General features: G+C 41.8%; 1 protein-coding gene across 6 annotated transcripts in view; it reads left to right on the forward strand.

Annotated features, from left to right (window-relative positions):
* The window catches only part of LOC128700354 (calcineurin-binding protein cabin-1), a 65,247-nt gene that overhangs the window by 16,709 nt on the left and 25,869 nt on the right, over positions 1-22,669 (forward strand). For 4 of the 6 annotated variants that reach the window (XM_053793488.2, XM_053793489.2, XM_053793491.2 and 1 more), the window contains 5 exons: positions 2,647-2,860; positions 15,411-18,328; positions 19,712-19,821; positions 20,023-20,279; positions 20,658-20,803. In XM_053793488.2, coding sequence (XP_053649463.1) covers positions 2,647-2,860; positions 15,411-18,328; positions 19,712-19,821; positions 20,023-20,279; positions 20,658-20,803 — 3,645 coding nt within the window. The remainder of the gene's footprint in view (positions 1-2,646; positions 2,861-15,410; positions 18,329-19,711; positions 19,822-20,022; positions 20,280-20,657; positions 20,804-22,669) is intronic. The other 2 variants (XM_053793493.2, XM_053793494.2) reach the window with 2 other exon arrangements.

A 22,669-nucleotide genomic window follows, 5' to 3' on the forward strand; every position in this document is an offset into this window, starting at 1 on the left:
TCCGCAATCCTACATTCTGTCTTGCCTCTAATTCTTTCAATTATAACCCTACCGTATACTTTTCCTGGTATACTCGGTAAACTTATTCCTCTATAATTTTTACAATCTCTTTTGTCCCCTTTCCCTTTATATAAAGGGACTATACATGCTCTCCGCCAATCCCTAGGTACCTTCCCCTCTTTCATACATTTATTAAACAAAAGTAACAACCACTCCAACACTATATCCCCCCCTGCTTTTAACATTTCTGTCATGATCCCATCAGTTCCAGCTGCTTTACCCCCTTTCATTCTATGTAATGCCTCATGTACCTCCACCACACTTACATTCTGCTCTTCTTCACTCTTAAAAGATGGTATACCTCCCTGGCCAGTGCATGAAATTACCGCCTCCCTTTCTTCCTTAACATTTAAAAGTTCCTCAAAATATTCTCGCCATCTACCTAATACCTCCCTCTCCCCATCTACTAACTCCCCTACTCTGTTTTTAACTGACAAATCCATACTTTCCCTAGGCTTTCTTAACTTGTTTAACTCACTCCAAATTTTTGTCTTATTTTCATTAAAATTTCTTGACAGTGCCTCTCTCACTCTATGATCTTCTCTCCTTTTGCACTCTCTCACCACTCTCTTCACCTTTCTCTTACTCTCCATATACTCTGCTCTTCTTATAACACTTCTGCTTTGTAAAAACCTCTCATAAGCTACCTTTTTCTCTTTTATCACACCCTTTACTTCATCATTCCACCAATCACTCCTCTTTCCTCCTGCCCCCACCCTCCTATAACCACAAACTTCTGCCCCACATTCTAATACTGCATTTTTAAAACTATTCCAACCCTCTTCAACCCCCCCACTACTCATCTTTGCACTAGCCCACCTTTCTGCCAATAGTCGCTTATATCTCGCCCGAACTTCCTCCTCCCTTAGTTTATACATTTTCACCTCCCTCTTACTTGTTGTTGCCACCTTCCTCTTTTCCCATCTACCTCTTACTCTAACTGTAGCTACAACTAAATAATGATCCGATATATCAGTTGCCCCTCTATAAACATGTACATCCTGGAGCCTGCCCATCAACCTTTTATCCACCAATACATAATCTAACAAACTACTTTCATTACGTGCTACATCATACCTTGTAAATTTATTTATCCTCTTTTTCATAAAATATGTATTACTTATTACCAAATTTCTTTCTACACATAGCTCAATTAAAGGCTCCTCATTTACATTTACCCCTGGCACCCCAAATTTACCTACTACTCCCTCCATAACATTTTTACCCACTTTAGCATTGAAATCCCCAACCACCATTACTCTCACACTTGATTCAAAACTCCCCACGCATTCACTCAACATTTCCCAAAATCTCTCTCTCTCCTCTACACTTCTCTCTTCTCCAGGTGCATACACGCTTACTATAACCCACTTTTCACATCCAATCTTTATTTTACTCCACATAATCCTTGAATTTATACATTTGTAGTCCCTCTTTTCCTGCCATAGCTTATCCTTCAACATTATTGCTACTCCTTCTTTAGCTCTAACTCTATTTGAAACCCCTGACCTAATCCCATTTATTCCTCTCCATTGAAACTCTCCCACCCCCTTCAGCTTTGTTTCACTTAAAGCCAGGACATCCAGTTTCTTCTCATTCATAACATCGACAATCATCTCTTTCTTATCATTTGCACAACATCCACTCACATTCAGACTTCCCACTTTGACAATTTTCTTCTTATTCTTTTTAGTAATCTTTACAGGAAAAGGGGTTACTAGCCCATTGTTCCCGGCATTTTAGTTGACTTTTACAACACGCATGGCTTACGGAGGAATGATTCTTATTCCACTTCCCCATGGATATAAAAGGAAAAGTAATAAGACCAAGAACTATTAAGATAAAATCAAAGAAAACTCAGATGAGTGTGTATAAATAAATGTGTACATGTATGTGTAGTGTGACCTAAGTGTAAGTAGAAGTAGCAAGACATGCCTGTAATCTTGCATATTTATGAGACAGACAAAAGACACCAGCAATCCTCCCATCATGTAAAACAATTACAGGCTTTCGTTTTACACTCACTTGGCAGGACGGTAGTACCTCCCTGGGTGGTTGCTGTCTACCAACCTACTACCTGATAAATAGCTTAAAATAATATATTGTGCAATAAAAAAAAATGTTCAAGTGTCAAATTCTTCCTCTTATTAAACCAGGTCTTAAATTCACTGAAACATTAAAGTTTTTTTTTTTTTTAAGGAAAAGCAGTGCTTTCCAAACACCACTGACTATTAGGCCCTGATAATTTATTAGTATTATTATTAACTAGCATGGATATTATATTTTACTATATAATATTCAAGAATTTTTTTTTATTAATAAAAAAAACTGAATTTTAATATTTGCAAGCAAGGAGGTGAAATTTTCATATGGAAATAGGAAGTTAGATTAAAAGGCAAATTCATGTTATTTACCCTTATCTTATATCGTAAAATTATGCATTCCCTAAAAACTAATCATAATCAATTTAAAGGAATAGTTTTAGAAACATTCGCCCGGTATTATGTGCACTTTGCAATGCTGTATGCGTATACAGTTCTGTAAACACCTCCGTTATATCACATAGACAATGTACTATTTTTACAGCTCGGTTCTCTTCAAAGTGGTTGATTATGACAAAACCAAAGGAGAGAAATTTATAGCAACTTGTGAATCATTACGTCCTCCAAGTAAAACTCTACGACCTCCATCCCCCTTCCAGCTGCAACGGCTAAGAAAACCCATGTCAAAGCTTTCATGGGTAGACCTTGGACAAGCACTTGTACTCACCTATGATCATCTTGTAGAGGCTGATGGATTAGTAAGTGATATTTGAATTCTAAAAAATTATTATTATACTTAATGTTTTTTTCACATGTGCATAATACCGTATTTTGGTAAGAGATTTTTATTCTGTTACTAAGTATGGGGAAATACATTGGATTGCCTGTCAACACTTCTATATAAAATCTTGTTTCCATTTGATAAATTTAGAAATACTTTGTAAATTCAAAGAAAATCTAGTATATATGTAGTTAAGCTTGGACTCTGAAAGCAGCGGGTGAATAACTAAAACATGATAAGGAAGAACATAATTCTTCAAAATTTTCTGACAAAAAGTAAATTGTGTAATGGAAGTGGGTATCTCAACTGGTAGCTATCCACTTAACCCACCCAGGCCTCATTTTTTAGTTTAAAAAAACCTGGGCTTGACCTGGCACCTTAACTCAAAAGTTATTTATTATGGTTTTGATACATAGTTATAGTAATTTAGCTCTTAATCTTTTATTGATGCTTTTTATAGATTGGTCAAAATTCAGTATTTTAACCCTTTCAGGGTCGACAGGTCCTCTCAGAAACTTGTTCTCAGGGTCGGCCAAATTTAAAAAAAAAAAATTTATTTTTCCTTATGAAAAGATAGAGAATCTTTTCCTGATCATATTGACTCCAAAAGTATGAAATTTGATGGAAAACTTACGGAATTATGCTCTCGCGAAGTTAGTGGCCTCAACGATGTTTACGCATCAACGATTTTCCCCACTTTAAGCCCTATTTTCGGCCAATTCCAGTGTACTTGTTGACAAAAATCATAACTATTTCGCTAGAACTCCATTTTTCCTATCAAATGAGTACAAGAAACCACCCATTTCAACTATCCAATACAGTGGTCAGAATTTAGCAATTTTGCCAATTTCACACAAATTTCAAAAGATGCCAGTTTCAGAATAGGGCTCAGAATAAACAAGAAAGACATTCCTGGCACTAAAATAACATTTCCTCTGTTCATTAGTCACGTCCCCCATGCACCCCTTACATTCTTTTGCTTTCCACTTTGAATTTTTATTCTCACAAAAAAATAGAAGATTTACTGTTATGCAGACTACTGCATTGGTGTAGAAATGGTATAAATAATATCAGCGTACTTGTGAAAGAATATTAGACTCACCAGTTGACGTGTATTGGACGCATAGCATGATTTGTTTACTTTTGAACTTTGGTAAAAATCGAACATTTCTGCTACTTTGAGCTCAATTTCAAGGTACTTTTCTTTGTAAAACCAGTCAAAATCATCTCAATTTCTGTAGTATGTCTTCCATTCTATAAAATGAGACCAGGAAAACTAGAATACAACAATAAATACCATATGAAAATACAGTGCAAATTCGCTGTTTTAATCCAAAAAAATGGTCAGTCTTTTTTTTCTCATTATGCACTGTGTGCTGCAGGATTTTTTTATACCACACACTCTAACCACATAGACCCATTCTTTCATATGTAGGCCTACCAGCTTTCTCTCGCTAGATTTGAGGGCGCTAGAATTTAGGCGTACTAGTACATCAAAAACCCTGGCTTGTAAGCCGTACTAGTACGGCTGAAACACTGAAAGGGTTAAAACAGTGTACCCTTACTGTTAATGTATACAGTAATACTGTTTAGTATAATTTAAATTTCAGTAAATCATTAGTGGAATGTAGCTCAGTGGTAGTGAATCTGGAGACAGCATTGGACAATCGACCAGTCTACCTGCTATCTGAGCACAAAGCTAGAATTAGATCAAATAAATGGAAAATTAACATACTGTACTAGCTTAAGCCTCAATTCCACAGTCAAAAACTATACCACATTGTTCATTTAGATACTGCACGGTAAGAAGTATATTTAATTGTCACCAAAAATTTTTTTAGAGGAAGCAAGAGACATTTTTCATAAAGGTAGTCTACCTTATTATAGCATTTCATCATGATGAAGGAGCACTTGGGTGGGTCTGCTGGTCTGCTGTAATATTTCACATGCTCAGCAGGCTTCCCCCAATCTAATAAAGGCCTCTGACAGGTGTGAAACTGCCAATAAAGATATGTGTTTTTGTCACTTTATCTGTTTTATATTGTATCCTTGTTTTCATTAATCTGTATAATGGTAGGGGTGTTAACCTTTATCATTAAGCACAGTCGGCCCTCTTTTCCATACATTTAGAGATTACAGTTTTCTTTTAAAATTTAATGTATCTTTTGTTAACTGTTTAAAATTATAATTTTTAAATTACATTTTATACTGTATACAGATACTTTAAAATTTTTTTAAATTTCTAAGAAAACATTTTCTTTTTATAATTTGACAAAGTACTGTCTGTGGCATGTTTAATTTTTATACATCAGACTTCAGATCCATTAATCAAATTCCCATTAGCCTTTTTTCCCAAACCCCAAATCCTGGGTGTTTTTGGGTGTAAATTTTTTAAAAAAAAAACAAAAATTTTATGAAATAAGAATTTTTTCCCAATTAATGAACCAAAAAAAAAAATTGATGAAAATTCGGGAATAACCCCGAATTAGTGCCCTCAGCGATTTTTGTGGAAATTTTGCCCCAGCCCTTTTTTTGGCAATTTCCCTTTTTCCAAAACAAACTCTAGCTATTTCAGGTCATTTCTATGAATTGAGAAAGAAAACTCCCCATTTACGATTTCAACTATCCCAATAACGTAGTCAGTTTGTTTTGCCATCCACAAAAAAAAAATATCCCAATTTTAAAATGGGGTTTCAGAAAAAAACAAGGGGACATTCTTCTTAAAATAAATTTCTTTGTTCATCCATTTAGCCCCTCTGATATTACTCTGTTTTTTTTTAATTTTTATTCAAAAAAATAATTTACTATTAGGGAACTCTGCAATTTTTAATTTTAAATTGTAAACCCTTTCATCCCTCTATTAGAAGGGCTATTTGGGTTTTTTGGGACAAGGACATCATATTTTACGAACATGGGAAAGCACTTTTCCCCCTACTTTGAGCCCATTTCAAGGGTTTTTTTCAAAAAAAACCCAATAAAAATCAACTCTTTTTCCCATTCTATCAAATGGAAAAGAAAAAGAATAAAACATAAATTATAAAAAATCCCGTTTTTTTTTCCCCATCATTGTATAATGCAGGTTTTTTTAATATGGTCCCTGACCACACAGACCCATTCTCTACATGTGGGCCACCAGCCCCTTGATTTGGCCGCTAAATTTTTGAGATTTTAGAAACACAGGTTTTAAGGCGTTTTTTGGGGAAAAGTAAAAGGGTTAATGATTTATTTTTAATGTAACTTGCTGTTGGTATTTTTTTATTAGAGGAGAGACAGTTTCTTTTTTTTTTTTTTTTAACCCATCCTCTGAAAATTGTAAATAAAAGTTTCGTAATTTTCCCAAACTTTAATAATAAAACCCAAAAAAATTTATTTTTTGATAAAGATGCCTGGTCAGGGTAAGGGACTGCTGCCCAAGACTGATTCGCGGTGAACACCCCCCAGAGCATCGGGCGGGGGCCCCCCAGACTGACATTTGGGTGGGGACCAGCCCTAGACCACATCGTAGCAGGGCCCCAAAGCCCCGACTGACACTGAGGCATGGGGACCCGAGCCCAGACTGACATCCCGTCTTGGGACTTTTTAAACTGACATATTTGGGTTAGGGGGACCCCCTTTACACTGATATCCGTTGGGTCCCTCCCCGACGACATCCCCGGGAGGCCCCCTTGTCCCCGACTGACATCTTGGGGCATCCCCACTTGCAGACATCCTGGCTTAGGGGGCCCCCCTCCCCGACTGACATCCCGTCTTGGGGTCTCCAGTCATGACTGACATCTGCAGGGTCGATCACTAACTGACATCTAGCTTCCCCCCCCCCGTCCTGACTGACATCCCAAACCCTCCCTCCCAGATTGCGTTCTGTCTTTTTACTGTCCCCAACTTTGATTGGCCATCCACCTGTTGGGCACCCCTAGACTCCCGGTTTGGGACCCCCCCAGACTCCCGGTTGGGCCGCCCCCGACTCCTGGTTGGCGCCCCCAGACTCCTGGTGGCGCCCCCCCCAGATCCTGGTGGGCCCCCCCCCTGGTTGGGCGCCCCAGACCTGGTTGGGGCGCCCCAGACTCCTGGTTGGGCCCCCCCCGACTCTGGGTTGGGGGCCGGCTTGTTTGGGGCCCCCAGACTCCCGGGTTGGCGCCCCCCGACTTTTTGGGTTGGGCCGCCCGACCCCGGTTGGCGCGCCCAGCCCCGGTTTGGGGCCCCGACTCCTGGGTTGGGGGCGCCCCCGATTGGTTGGGGGCCGCCCCGCTTGTTGGGCGCCCCCAATTTTGGTTGGGCGCCCCAATCCTGGGTTTGGGCCCCCCAGATCTGGTTGGCGCCCCCCCCGCTCCCGGTTGGCGCCCCGGCTGTTGGGCGCCCCGACTTGGTTGGGCGCCCCGGGTCCCGTTTGGGCGCCCCGACTTGGGCGCCGCCCCCCAACCCCGGTTGGGCCCCCCCAGACTCCCGGTTGGCGCCCCCCCCAGACTCCCGGTTTGGGGCCCCAGACTCCTGGGTTGGGGCGCCCAGACTCCTGGTTTGGGCGCCCCCACTCCTGGTTGGCGCGCCCCGCCCTGGTTGGCGCGCCCCGATCTGGTTGGGCCCCCTGACTCCTGGTTGGGGCCCTGACTCTGGGTTGGGGAAACATTGGGGCTTGGATCCCCTCCCAGATGACATCCCGTCTTGGGGTTTTTTTTAACCCCTTTTAGGTTGGTCGCATCGGCGGGTCCCGGGTTGTTGTGACTAACCATAAATTCTAGCACCTTAAATCTAGGGAAAAGCCATCAATAAAAATGGGGCTTTTGGGAATGCGTTAAAAAAAACCCCAACCACGTGCATAATGAGAAAAAAATACACTGTTTTTTCCCTTTCAGCTTTTTGGTGTATTTTAATATTTTTAGTTAAAACTTTTTCCCGGGCTCATTTTATAAGGGTCATATTATAAAATTTAGATGATTTTGATTGTTTCCCCAAAGAAAAATACGAAATTGAGCTCAAAGTAGAAAAATTCAATTGAGTGTTCAAAATAAAAAATCGTCCGCATTGTTAAACTGGTGAGTATAACTTTCTTTCACTATGTTTTATTTTTTATACCATTTCTCCGATAGTAGTTCATAACGATATTTCTATTTTTTTTTTTTTTTGGGGAAAAACAAAATGGAAAAAAAGAAAAAAAAAAAGGGGGCCTGGGGACATGACTAAAACAGAAAAAATGTTATTTTTTGGGTTTGGAATGTTTTCTTTTTTTTGGGCCTATTGGAATCTCTTTGGTTTTGAAAATTTAATTTTTGACACTTTTTTTGGGTATTTGAAATTTAAAATTCTCTTGTATCATTTAATAGAAAAATGGGTTCTGAAATAGTTATGTTTTGTCGCTGGTACATTGGAAATTTACCAAAAAAGGGTTTAAAGTGGGGAAATTGCCATGAAACATTTAAAATTTCTAATTTCCCAGGCATAATTCCTAGTTTCCCCCTCAAATTTTGCTTTTTGGGGCTTATGATGGAAAAAATTTCTTTGTTTTTAAAAAAAATTTTTTTTTTAAAAATTTTTTACCCCAGAACAAGTTAAGGGGCCATGAAAAGGTTAAACTGATACTAGATTAGGTCCCTGTCCGATCATATTCTTGATTGGGGCCCCCCTCCCCCAACATCCTGGCTTAAAGGGATCCCCATCTATGACAGAATCCCTTGGGGGCCCCCCCATCAGGACAGACATCCCGGCGGGGCCCCATCCTTTACTGAAACATCCTGGGGGGCTATCCTGACGACATCCCCAGCTTTGGGCTCCCCTCACTGCTCCAGCCCCGCCCCCCTTCCCCCCGTCTTTACTGCATCGGGGGCCCCCCATCCCCGTTTGGTTCTTTTTCTTCACTGTCCCAACTCCCGATTGGGCCCCCGACTCCTGGCGGGGGGCGCCCGACTCTTGGTTGGGCCCCCCCCCAGACTTGGGCCCCCCCCAGGCTCCTGGTTTGGGCGCCCCGACTCTTTGGCCCGCCCAGACTTGGTTTGGGCGCCCCGCTCCCCGGTTGGCGCCCCGGGTGGGCGCCCCCCAGACTCCCGGGGCGCCCCCCGACTCCCGGTTGGGCGCCCCCGCTTTGGGCGCCCCCTTGGTTGGGCCGCCCCCGACTCTGGTTGGGGGCCCCCGACTCCTGGTGGGGCTGCCCCCGACTTGGTTGGCCCCCCAGACTCCTGGTTGGGTGCCGCCCCGGCTTGGTTGGGCCCCAGACCTGGGGGCCCGCCCCCCGACTCCCGGGGCGCCCCCCAGACTCCGGTTGGGGGCCCGCGGGCTCCTGGTTGGGCGCCCCAGACCCTGGGGGGACCGCCCCCCCGACTCCCGGGGGCCCCCGACTCTGGTTTGGGGCCCCCCCAGACTCCTGGTTGGCGCCCCCCCAGACTCCTGGTTGGCCCCCCCAGACTCCGGTTGGGCCCCCCAGACTCCCCGGTTCGCCCCCGCCCTTGGGTTTCGCCCCAGACTTGGTTGGGGGCGCCCGCCCCTTTGGGGCCCCCAGACCCCGGTTGGCGCCGCCCCAGACTCCCGGTTGGGGGCCCCCCGTCCCCGGTTGGGCGCCCCGATTGGTTGGGCCGCCCCAACTTGGGTTGGGCGCCCCCCCGGGTCTGGGTTGGGGGCCCTGACTCCGGGGCGCCGTTCCCCGGTTGGGCCCCTTTCCCCCTTTTTGGGCGCCCTGATCTGGGTTTGGGCCCCGGGGCCCCCCCGGCTCCCGGTTGGCCCTACCTGGTTGGCGCCCCCGACTTGGGGCGCCGCCCCGACTCCTGGTTTGGGGGACATCCTGGCGGGTCCCCCCCTCCCAGACTGACATCCGTCTTGGGTACTGTTTTAACCCCTTTCGGGGTTTTAGTTTAACGCTTGGATGCCAGGGTTGGTGCTGTACTAGTACACATAAAATTTTAACCTTCAAAACTGTGAGAAAAAGCGGTCCCCATATAAAATAATGGGTCTTTTGGTATTGCCCGTATAAAGAAATCCCGCAACTTTTATAATGAGAAAAAAAAACCCCCTGTTTTTTCCTTTTTAAAAACGAATTTGCAGTGTATTTTGATATTTATGGGTTTAATTTAGTTTTCCGGGCTCATTTTATGAATGGAAGTCATATTATGGAAATTGAGATGATTTTATTTTTCTGAAAAATACCTAAAAGACCAAAATAGAAATATTAATTTTGAGTAAGTTCAAAAATGAACATCAAATGGTATCAATCCGACAGGTTGTTTGGTAAGACACATATAAAAGTTAACAACTTTTTCCCAACGTTTGCCTAACAGGCTTTTATTAATACAGAAAATAAAAGGAGGCAGTAGAGATGTGAAAACGATGTTTAGTCCATCAGTAGTTCCCGACTTGGGAAATAATTCTCCAGGCGAGGACTGACAACCCCAAATTCTCGCTAAGGGTGATGGACTGATTAATGCTTCACATCTCTACTGTTCCTGCCTATTTTCTGTATTGAATGAAGAAGCCTACTGTGTGGGAAAAGTTCGGAATGTTGTCTAACTGGCATTGTCTTAAAAAACAAATTAAAAATAAACAAAACTCCCCCGATCCAAGTTTAACTGGAGTATAATTTTTTCACTATTGCTGATATTATTTATACCATTTCTACACTGATGCAGTAGTCTGTAAAGAAATTTCTATTTTTTTTTTTTTGAGAAAAAACAAAAGGGGAAAAAAAAGAAAATTTAAAGAGGCCTGGGGACATGACTAATGAACAGAAAAAATGTTTTTTGGGTTTGGAATGTCTTCTTGTTTATTCTGGACCCTATTGGGGAATTTGGGATCTTTTGGGTTTTTGGGAAAAACTCAATTTCTGACCACTTTTTTGGGTATTTAAAAATTGGAAATAGGTGGGCCTTTTACTTTCAATAGAAAAAAAGGGTTCACCGAAAGTTATGATTTTTTGTCGACGGGACTTAATTGCCGAAAATAGGCTGGAAAAGGGGAAATTGCGTCATAAACATACAAAACTAATTTACTGAATAACCCTAAATTTCCCTCAAACCCTTGCAGGCTATGATCAGGAAAGATTTTCTATGTTTTAAAAAAAATTTTTGTTTTTAAAAAATTTTTTACCCCGAAACAAGTTTAGGGGGAAAGGGGCCTGCGACCCTGAAAGGGTTAAAATGGTCTAGATTAGGGGGCCCGTCCTGACTCATATTTGTTAGGGCCCCCCTCCCCGACTGAATCCTTGCGGCATCCCCCTCTGCCCCGAATCCGCAGGGTCCCCCCATCAGTAAGACATCCCGGCAAGGGGGCCCCTATCCCGACTGACATCCCGGTTTGGGGTCTCCCCCCCGGTGACATCCACTTAGGCTCCCCCTCACGCATCCCGGCCTGCCCCCTTCCCCTTCCCCCGACTGACATCGGCTTGGCCCCCCATCCCAGATTGTGGTTCTGTCTTTTCACTGTCCCAACTCCTGATTGGGGCATCCCCCCTCCCGGCTGGGGGCCCGATTGTTGGCGCCGCCCCCCCCTCCTGGTTGGGGCCCCCCGACCCTGGTTGGGTGCCACCCCAGATTTGGGGCCCGCCCCAGCTCCCGGTTGGCGCCCCCCGACTCCCGGGGCCCCCCAACTCCTGGTTGGCCGCCCCCCGACTCCCGGTTGGGGCCCGACTCTGGTTGGCGCCGCCCAGTCTGTTGGCGCCCCCCAGCTCCCGGTTGGCGCGCCCGGGCTCCTGGGGGGCCCCCAGACTCCTGTTGGCGCCCCCCCAACTCCCGGTTGGGCCCGCCCCCGACTCTGGTGGCGCCGCCCCAGCTCCCCGGTTGGGGGGCCCCCGACTCCTGGTTCGCCGCCCGTCCCCGGTTGGGCCCCCCCAGACTCCCGGTTGGGCGCCCCCAGACTCCTGGTTGGGCGCCCCCGACTCCCGGGGCCCCCCAGACTCCTGGTTGGGGCCCCCCCAGACTTGGTTGGGGGGCCCCCCAGACTTTTTGGTTGGGCCCCCCCAGACTCTGGTTGGGGCCCCCCCAGACTCCTGGTTTGGGGAACATCCGGTTATCCCCTTGTCCCGTTTCATCCCGTCTTGGGTACTGTGTTAAATGACATCCCAACCCCTTCCCCGACGACATCTTGGCTTAAGGCATCCCCCTCTGTGACAGACATCCTTGCTTACGGTCCCTCCAACTGTGACAGACATCCTGACTTAGGTCCTCCATCCTTGACTGACATCCTAGCTTAGTGCTCCAATCATTGACTGACATCCTAGCCTAGCCCTTCCTCAGTCCCTGACTGACATCCTAGCTTGGGTCCTCCATCCCAGATTGTCGTTATGTCTTGGTCACTGTCCCGACTCCTGGTTGGGCATCGTCCTGACTCTTGGTTGAGTGCCGCCTAGGCTCCTGGTTGGCCCCGCCCTGGCTCCTGGTTGGGCACTGCCCCAGGCTCCTGGTTGGACACCGCCCAGGCTCCTGGTTGGGCGCCGCCCCAGACTCCTGGTTGGGTGCCGCCCAAGACTCGTGGTTGGGCCCTGCCCTAGACTCCTAGTTGGGCGACATCCTGGCTTGGATCCTCATCCCAGACTTACATCCTGGCTTGGCCCTCCTCCTCCTGTTTTGGGCTGTAACATATTTACAGTTTATCTGTAACAATTCAATATTCATACCTCTGATCTACATTCCGTGGGTGAGCAAACCTGGGAGCTACCACAACTGGGGATGGATTGAAGGATAGAGAAAGCTTCCATTCTGCCAGTATGTTACAAGGAATTTCATGATGTTATTACTTTTTTAGGTTAATGCAGTAAATGCTTTTAACCCTTTTATTCTCCAAAACCCACAAATTAATATTGATCTCAATGTACACATTTAAAAATGTAAAAATTCTTATCATTTAAGAGTACATTTTTCTAGTACAGTTGAACCTCTACTTACGAGTTTAATCTGTTCCATGACCTTTCTTGCATCTGGATTTGCTTGTTTGCAGAGTCAATTTTCCTCATTTAAATTAATTGAAATTCAGTTAATCTGTTCTGGCTCTTAGGAGGTATGACAAGATACTTCAATATTTCGCTAATATCGTCTATACGGCTTATTTATGTTTCACAATTCATCTAATATGACATAATGAACAATATAAATAACATAGAAACCTGAATAAAATGTCATTATATAACAGGTGGAGCGCACAACCGCTCCGCATTGCTGTGGTAATCCCTACCATCTAGTGATGGCCTTTTGAAGCCATCTGTTATTATAATTATTATGTTATAGTACATTATTAGTATGCATGTATTTCATATTATCATTGTATGTATTATTATTTTTTTTTTTTTTTTTTTCAACAAGTCGGCCGTCTCCCACCGAGGCAGGGTGACCCAAAAAGAAAGAAAATCCCCAAAAAGAAAATACTTTCATCATCATTCAACACTTTCACCACATTCGCACATTATCACTGTTTTTGCAGAGGTGCTCAGAATACAACAGTCTAGAAGCATACACATATAAAGATACACAACATATTATTATTATTATTATTATTATTATTATTATTATTATTATTATTATTATGTTATTATTTTATCATTATTATTATTATTATTATGTGTTATTATTTTATCATTATTATTATTATTGTTATTATATTATTATTATCATTATTTATTACTTCTTTGTTTCAAACACTGGCGTATCCCACTGAGGCGGGTGGCCCAAAAGGAAAACAAAAGCTTCTCCTTTTAAATTTAGTAATATATACAGGAGAAGGGGTACTAGACCCTTGCTCCTGGCATTTTAGTCGCCTGTTACAACACGCATGGCTTACGGAAGAAGAATTCTGTTCCACTTCCTCATAGAGGTAGAGGAAATAAACAAGAACAAGAACTAGTATGAAAATAAAGAAAACCAGAAGGGTGTGTGTATATATATGCTTGTACATGTATGTGTAGTGTGACCTAAGTGTAAGTAGAAGTAGCAAGATGTACCTGAAATCTTGCATGTTTAATTGACAGGAAAAGACACCAGCAATCCTACCATCATGTAAAACAATTACAGGCTTTCGTTTACACTCACTTGGCAGAACAGTAGTACCTCCTGGCGTTGCTGTCTACCAACCTACTACCCAGGATTATCATTATTATTATTACAATATAAATAATTTGTAATTTTTATTCACACAAAAATAGAAGATGTACTGCTATGCAGACTACTGCATTACTGTAATTGTATAAATAATGTCAACCCATTCATGAATGCATATTGGAATGGACGGTGATGTCTTTGTTTACTCTTGGACATCGCCAAAGAATTGAACATTTCTGTTACTTTGAGCTCAGTTTTGAGGTACTTTTCGTTTGAAACCAATCAAAATCATATATATTTCTGTATACGTCTTCCATTCTATAAAATGAGACCAAAACGAGAATACAGCCATAAAATGAAAATGCTGCTAAGGGGCTATTGGCTGAGAAGTGAACTCCGTTGTTTATGGTCTGATTTCTTCATTTTGGTGTACATTAAGAAGCATCTTTCCATCATACATTGCCCAAGTTTCAATAAGATAGTCCAACAAACAACTGAGATCCCGTTCCCTAGATCAAGAGCATGAACCCCTCACCAGTGTGAAGGAACCTCCCTTGAGGCCCACTCGCATCTGGAAATTTCGCTCCCGTCAGGAAGCAAAAAATCGACCGAGCGACTGCTCGTATCTGAACAATACTTGCCACAGTATACATAAATGCATGAGGTTGAAGGTTGTATCAATGTTGGTAGAATGACTGACAGTGTTAGGTAAAAGGACACAAGTGCAACTAATATGACATTTTCAAGTGGCAATGTTTAGCTCTCCAGGACCTTTGTCACATTAGTTGCACTTGTGTCCTTTTTACCTAACAGGTTGAAGGTTGGTGACTCATTGACGACAACATTGGGGATTGCCATATGCTCTTCATTTTATTTCAAAGGTGAGGATAGTCAGTGATCGTCTCTCAGCAATATTTCTAGAGGCCTGAATATCAATTTTTTTCCATTATATGTTGGAAGCCAAAAAACTCCTTGTCTGTTTTCATTGTTGGAGCTGTCATTGGGGGGAAAAAAAACTTTCATTTCGCCTGTGAGTAAGGTCTTTGCATCCACGTGGCATAGTGACCAAGGTGTACTAAAAATGGCATTGCCACAGTGAACTGCAAGGGTCTCAATTTTTTGTATTCTGTGCACACTGATCGCACAGACCTGTTCTCTTGTATGTAGGCCTATCGTGCTTCTCATGTTAAGTTTGAAGCCACTAGAATTTATACGTGAGAGACCCTGGCATCAGTAATGTAGATCTACGTGGCTGCCACTGAAAGAGTTAAAAAAATATGGGGAAATTTCATGCCACACCCCATTCACACATATGTATGCATGCACACTTACACACATGGACACACATGCAGATGAATATAAAGTTATTAAAGAATAGATAAGACAATCAGAAATACAAGTCATATATTCATAAGTAAATACATGTATTTTCAAAGTGCCAACATTATAAGTGCAGAATACATTAACTTGAAGTGCTTTATGTCAGAGTTCTATTGTAACTGTCATATTTATGTGTACTTTTTTCAGGAATTTGCAGCAAGAATTGATGTACACGATGCTTTGAAACCAAAAGTTGAAGATACAAGTATGGAAATCGGTAATGAAGGGAAAAATGCTGGCCATCCAAGTGATGCTAACACTGACAGAGAAACAGTAAAAGAAAATTTGAATGAGGGAAGAAAGGAAGCAAGTTTTGAAACTGGAGATAAAATGGGTACGGATACCGCCAATAAAGTAAACAAAGAAAAGAATGATTATTTAAAAAATGGAGAGGAGAATAATCCTGATAACAAATACCAAGATGACAAAGGAGAAGATAAAATTGAAAGTAACATGGATCATGAAAAAATGGGTAGTGAAGAAAAACAGAATATATCTACACCAAAGCTTTCTGAAGGATTACAGGAAAGTCCACCTCGTATTTCTAGCCGTCGGTGTACAATTGAGCTTGGTGAAAGCCAAGATTCATTTAGAGTTGGTGAAAAGAGAAGATCGATAGATAGTGACACATTTTCTCGGCCAGATGATGATTTAAAAGGAAGCGAAGATGAAGGCAGTGCACAACAGAAATTAATCACTGTTAAGGAATCCTCCACTCAGCTTTGTTCTTCTAAAGTAGCAGAGATTTCAGAAGACCAGTTTGAAAAAGAGAGTTCCATAAAGAAAAAGGATGCAAATTTTGATTGTATTATTAAGACTACCGAGACACAATGTACAGGAATGGAAGACCCAAACAGTAAGGTTCTAAATACTTCTGTAGAGTCGGAAAATGATTTCCAAGGCTTTACTAATAGCCCAGCTCATGAAGACAGAGTTCAAAAGTTAGCTAAAGAGTCCCACACTCTAGATATTATGGCAAAGAAGGATAATGATGTACATAAGTGTAGAGGATCTGATAATGTAATATTGAGTATGGGTGTTCAAAGGAATATATTCCCAGAAGAAGGGAGTACGAGAGAAAAGGGTGAAATATCAAAAAGCTTATATAAAGAAGTAGTACATGATGACAGTGTCAGGGCAGGTGCTGTAGATAATCCAGGAGAACTTTGTTCACCAGAGAAGGATGTTCATGATGAAGTCAACTTGAAAGAGTGTAAGGAAATTAGAAGCAAAAATGATTCAGGTGTACCACAGGAACTTGAAAAGGCAAATGTGAATGCCAACGTTTGTAACATAACAGATGTTGGACTCATTGGAAAGGATAATGAAAGGATGCAAGTGGCAAAGGATAACAGACTGACAGCTGAGTCACATAGTGAGGAGGGGGCTCTTTCATGTGAAGGTTCTGAGCAGGAAGATGAAGATGCTGAAGAAATGATAGAAGACAAAAATGATGACAGAGATGAAGAATTAGAAGAACCTGAAGAGGGGGAAGATTGTGCATCAAGAGAAAATGAAATGTTACAGGAAGAAGAGGAAGGTTTGGAGGAGGGTGGAACAGTAAGTTCAGAGGTGACTGAAACTGAAGCTGCTGTAAATGCTCTGAAGGGTATTATGGCTCTTCAGCCCACTGAAATATTAGGACTCCCTGAAACAGATTTTGACTATGATAATGAATATGATGAATATTTTGATGGAGGAGTGTATGAGGAAGATGATGATGATATGATTCAGGAAGAAGGTATGGATGCTGAAGATGGACTGGATCAAGAAGATGGGATGGAACAAGAAGATGGAATTGATCAAGATGCTATAGACCAGGAAGATGTAGATCAGAGGGAAGGAATTGAACAAGATTGTGTAGGTCATGAAGGAATTGAACAAGATTGTGTAGGTCATGAAGGAATAGAACAAGAAGAGGATTTAGAACAAGAAGGAATGGAGCAAGAAGAAAGAACTGAACAGGAAGATGATATAGAGCAAGCAGAACAGGAAGGGACAGAACAAGAAGGGATTGAACAAGAAGGGACCGAGCAGGAAGGGACCGAGCAGGAAGGGACCGAGCAGGAAGGGACCGAGCAGGAAGGGACCGAGCAGGAAGGGACCGAGCAAGAAGGGACCGAGCAGGAAGGGACCGAGCAGGAAGGGACCGAGCAGGAAGGGACCGAGCAAGAAGGGACAGAACAAGGAACTGAACAAGAAGGAATTGAACAAGATGGTACAGATCAAGAAGGGACAGAGCAAGATGGTACAGACCAAGAAGAAGGAACAGAACAAGAAGGTGTAAACAATGAAGATATTGATCAAGAAGATGAAGTAGAGCAAGACAGAACAGATCAAGAAGATGAGATGGACCAGGAAGGGACAGAGCAAGAAGAGGAGATAGACCAAGAAGGTATAGGACAAGAAGAGGATAATCAGGAAGAAACTTCTGAACAAGAAGAGGATGCAAATGCATTAGATGAAGATTTAGAGGAGCAAGATGAAACAGAAAGGGAAGGGGTAGTTGAAACGGAAGAAGATGGAGATATTGAAGAAGAGGATGAGGAAGAAGGCCAAGAGAATGAGATCCAAGAAGTAGAAAATACTGCTGATATACACAAACAGATGAAAAAGACTCATGAAGTTACAGGAGGTTTAGGAATAGAGAAAACAGACAATGAGGGTGATAATGTGCACCTAAAAAGCAACTCTGGTATGATAAACAGTTTACCAAAGGATAATAGTGAAAGAGTTAAAGTAAGTAAAGATTCAGAGGAAAAGAAAAGCAGTAGTTCTCAAAATGGGCAATCAGACACAGTAGATGAAATTACAGGAGCTGAAGCTTCAGATAAAGCAGAAGAATCACAGTCACAAATAAGTGTTGGGAATAAGAGAAAATCCAAGCGTCATAAGCGAGGCTTAGAGAGGGAGCTAGAGCAGCTTGATTATTGGGGTAGGCGTCAGGAACGTGATGCCAAACGGCGCAGGCGGACAATCTCGTCAAAGCTGTTAGGAACTGTTGAAGAGGCAGAGTACTTAACCTGGGCAGATCTCTTTCGAAGCTTTGTGCCGACATCGCTTCTGTGAGTATTTTATTTATTATTATTATTATTATTATTATTTTTTTTTTCCCATTCTGTGAATCTGGCAGTAGTATTCTCGAGCTGGTTGTCTTTATCACCAAAAAATTACATTCTTGCTAGTGTACCTCTTCTGTGATTTAGGATATACATTCAAATGCTCTGTTTTTTAACTTGTTACAGTACAGATCTTGGTAGATTTCGACACTTGGGTAAATACCTCTATCACCCACCTGCTTTTTCTCTCCGTTCATCTTCATTATTCATGCTTTAAAAAGTTTCCCTTTCTTTTATCATATCAGCCATTTTCCATTAGGTAGAGTGACCCAAAGAAGGAAACATTCACTGTTATTCACTCAACAGTTATCTTGCCAGAAGTGCATGGACATGACAAATCAGATGACACTCCAAATTGCAGTATCTCCAATTTTCTTCAGGGTGTAGGCACTATACTTACTATGCACTAATAAATTTTACTATTTTATACCCTTTGTTTACAGCTTTCTAAACTTTCTTATGTAGCTGTTGTTCACTAGTGTAGAATGAGGCAGTAAATGTACCTTGCTCACTTTCCTAAAGCACATAAAATCACAAAATCCACTTGTCACTTTGATCCATCATGTTCAAACAGGTCTGCTAGATGCTTAAGCTCCTATAACATAAAACCTCCTTCATCTTCTCTTTTTTCTTCCTGATAGGCTATCTTCCACTGAGGTAGTGTGAGCCAAAAAAAAGAAGACACCTTCAACATCATTCATTCAGTCACTGTCTTCCCAAAGACATGCTGACATCACAACTCAGATGACCCTCTGAACTGCAACATCCCTTCTTGTATCTTCCTCAAGCATCCTACAACCTTTGATCCACCCCCTGACTTGTACATCATAATTAAGTTATCTTGCTCTTTCCATTCTACATTCTCATTCATCTTAATTAACAACTCCTCTACTGGTCTTTGTTATCCTTCATAGTAATGACTTTCTCTGGGGTCATTCTTAGTGACTGCTATATGCCTATATGTTTATTTGCATGCTTCAGCAATGTAAATTCTCCATGTAAAATATTTTGGTGAGGATTTCAATCAAAATAAACTTAATTCATTGGTCAGTTTTCATTTGCATCACTCAACCCTAGATATAACAGACTAATATTGAGTATCTGTTATATCAGAATGACATTAGAATATAGCAATAAAATGCACTGAAGTACTGTACTCTTCTGTATATCAAATTATAATACTTAACACACAATTTGTAGACATACTGCAATTAACATTGGAAATAAATTAAACGTACAGTTTACCCAGAGGATTTTACCCAAGTCCATTATATAGAGGATTTAGAGTTTGTCAAATATTCTGTGTATATAAATTCTCTCTTTCACTAGGGATAGCAACAGTGATGATAAGACCAACAAGAAGGAGCTTCAGCAAAATACTTGTCCAGACAGAAGCATCATTTGTAAAGCCACTCAGCACAGTAACCCTGGTCAGCCTGGTAAGTTACTTGTTGAATGTTACAAGACAATCAGAACTGAATATAAGGTGCTCGGTTAACAACTTAATGGCCATGTGTGTAAAGATGTTGCCATTGATTTGCATAATACTCTAACTGGCACTGCTGCAGTTTCCTATGTTGATCTTCATACCAGTAATGAGAAAATAGATATTGATGTAACTGGGACACTTTTTCCCTCAGCAGATAATAGTGAGAAAGGCAGCGTTTGTGATGTTGGTTCAACAGCCAAAAATTCTGAAATGGATCTTGATACACAGAAGAGGGCAAACATCACAGATCTGGATGTTAGTAAAATTAAAGAAGAAAATGTAGAAGGAAGACCTGAAAGTGAAGCCCACAATAAATATACTGACAAAGATAAATGTAAAGACAGTAAAACAGAGATCAAGAAAATGAGAGATGTGGATATCTTATCTTCTGCAACAGAGGAAGCACAGGTAACAATTTTAGAATGCTAGAATTAAGGTTTGCTACATCCTTGAGGCACACTCTATTTTTGTTTTGTCTTTTGCCCATACAGTATTTTCAAAAAGTATATACATGTATTTAATCTCCATGGGGAAGTGGAACAGAATTCTTCCTCCGTAAGCCATGTGTGTTGTAAGAGGCAACTAAAATGCCGGGAGCAAGGGGCTAGTAACCCCTTCTGTATATATTACTAAATGTAAAAGGAGAAATTTTTGTTTTTCCTTTTGAGCCACCCCACGTCAGTGGGATATGGCTGGCATGTTGAAAGAAGATATATTTAATGCATAAATAATGTAATGATTTGTTTGGATATGCTTGAATGTAATATTTTTTAATATTTCAATCAGGTTGAAGCCTTTCTGTTGCGCCATGAGGAGAATGGAGGCATTCTAGATTTAAGTCAACAATTTTTGCAGATCCTTTTTCACAAACATGGAAAACTGTGGCCTTTAGCAGCAGCAAAAATGTTCATTGAAATCTACCCTCGGGTCAGGTAAGCAAAGTTTCAAGCATTAATAAATTTGAGGTTTATGTTAGAGTAAAACGAAGGTTGTTAATATTTCTCTCGTAAGTGAAATAGCTTGCACCTCAATTGAGATTATTATTATTATTATTATTATTATTATTATTATTATTATTATTAACACAGCCGTTTCCCACCAAGATAGGGTGGCCCGTTTTCCCACCCTACCTTGGTGTGAAATGGCTGATGTGTTAATAAAAAAAAACACTGACCATCTCCCACTGAGGTAGGGCAACCTAAAGAAAAAAAAAGAAGAAACACATTCAATCACTGTCTTGTCAGCAGTGTGCTGACACCACAGTTCAAATGATCTTCCACACTGCAACATCCTCATTTCCTCTTTAGGGTATAGGTTCTGTACGTCTCCTCTTCAGAACTCTAGCTCAGCTAATCATTCTCTCTGAATCCCTTCATAATGTTACCTTGCTCACACTCCAATAGCTTGTCAAGGTAACCCCCACCCCCACCCCAAAAAAAAAAAAAATTCACCATCATTCATGCTATCACTGTCTTTGCAGAAAGGTGTAGATACAACAGTTTAGATGTCACTGTAAACAGCAAATATCCCAAACCCTTCCTTTAAAGTGCAGGCATTGTACTTCCCACCTCCAGGACTCGAGTCTGGCTGACTGGTTTCCCTGAATCTCTTTGGAAAATATTACCCTGTTCACACTCCAACAGCTTGTCAAGTCCCAAAAACCATTCATCTCCACTCCTATCTAACACACTCACATATGACTGCTGTATGTCCAAGCCCCTTACACACTAAACCTCTTTTACCCCTTCCCTTCATCCTTTCCTAGGATAACCCTTACCTGTTCTTCGCTCCACTACAGATTTATACACCTCCAAGTCATCCTGTCTTGTGCCATCCTCTGTAAATGACCAAACCACTTCAACAACCCCTCCTCAGCCCTTTGAATAATACTTTTTACTAACTCCACACCTCCTAATTTCCACACTATGAATTCTCTGCATAATATTTACACCATGACACCTCCCCTGCCTCCAGCCTATTTCTTGCTGCAACATTCACAACCCATGCTTTACATCCATATAAGAGTGTTTGTACCACTATACTCTCATACATACCTTCTTTGCCTCTATTAATGTTTTTTGTCTCCATAGTTACCTCAATGCACCACCCATTGTTTTTCCTTCATAAATTCCATGGTTTACCTCATCCTTCATAAGCCCATCTACCGACAAGCTACTCCCAGATTTCTGAACACATTCACTGCTTTCATATTCCCTCTCTCTAGTCTGATATCCAGTTTTTCTTTACCAAACTGATTTTATACTCTCACCACCTTATTCTTATCTGTGTTCACTTTCAACTTTTTCTTCCTTTACACACCCTTGTCTCCACTTTTTCTGTTCTAAGGTGCTCACACAAGCCTGTTCAAGCCCTAAACTCTCAGGACCTTTATCCCCTTCCAACAACCCTACATGGGATTACCCCTAATCCTCACTTCCCTGAATTATTCTTTTGGTAACCCCACACCTAATCTCCATGCTCTGAATTCTCTCTATACATGACCTCTCTGTTGCCTCCAGTCTTCTCCTTACTATGGTATTGAAAATCACACCTATGTAGCAGTGTTGGTACCAAGTGCCAGATTAACCAGTAGTAGTCCAGTAACTGGTTTCCCTGAATGCTTTCATATGTTACCTTATTTATACTCCATCACCACAACAAATCATAAAAATCACTTCTCTACCCACTTCACTCTAACACGCTCATCAATCCATGCATTTTGGATGCTCAGAATGGAGGTGGGAACTACAGTGCCTGCACTCTGAGGGCTGGGAATATTACTGTTAGAAGATTCATTT

Source organism: Cherax quadricarinatus, chromosome 71, assembly GCF_038502225.1.
Source record: "Cherax quadricarinatus isolate ZL_2023a chromosome 71, ASM3850222v1, whole genome shotgun sequence".
Lineage (NCBI taxonomy): Eukaryota > Metazoa > Arthropoda > Malacostraca > Decapoda > Parastacidae > Cherax > Cherax quadricarinatus.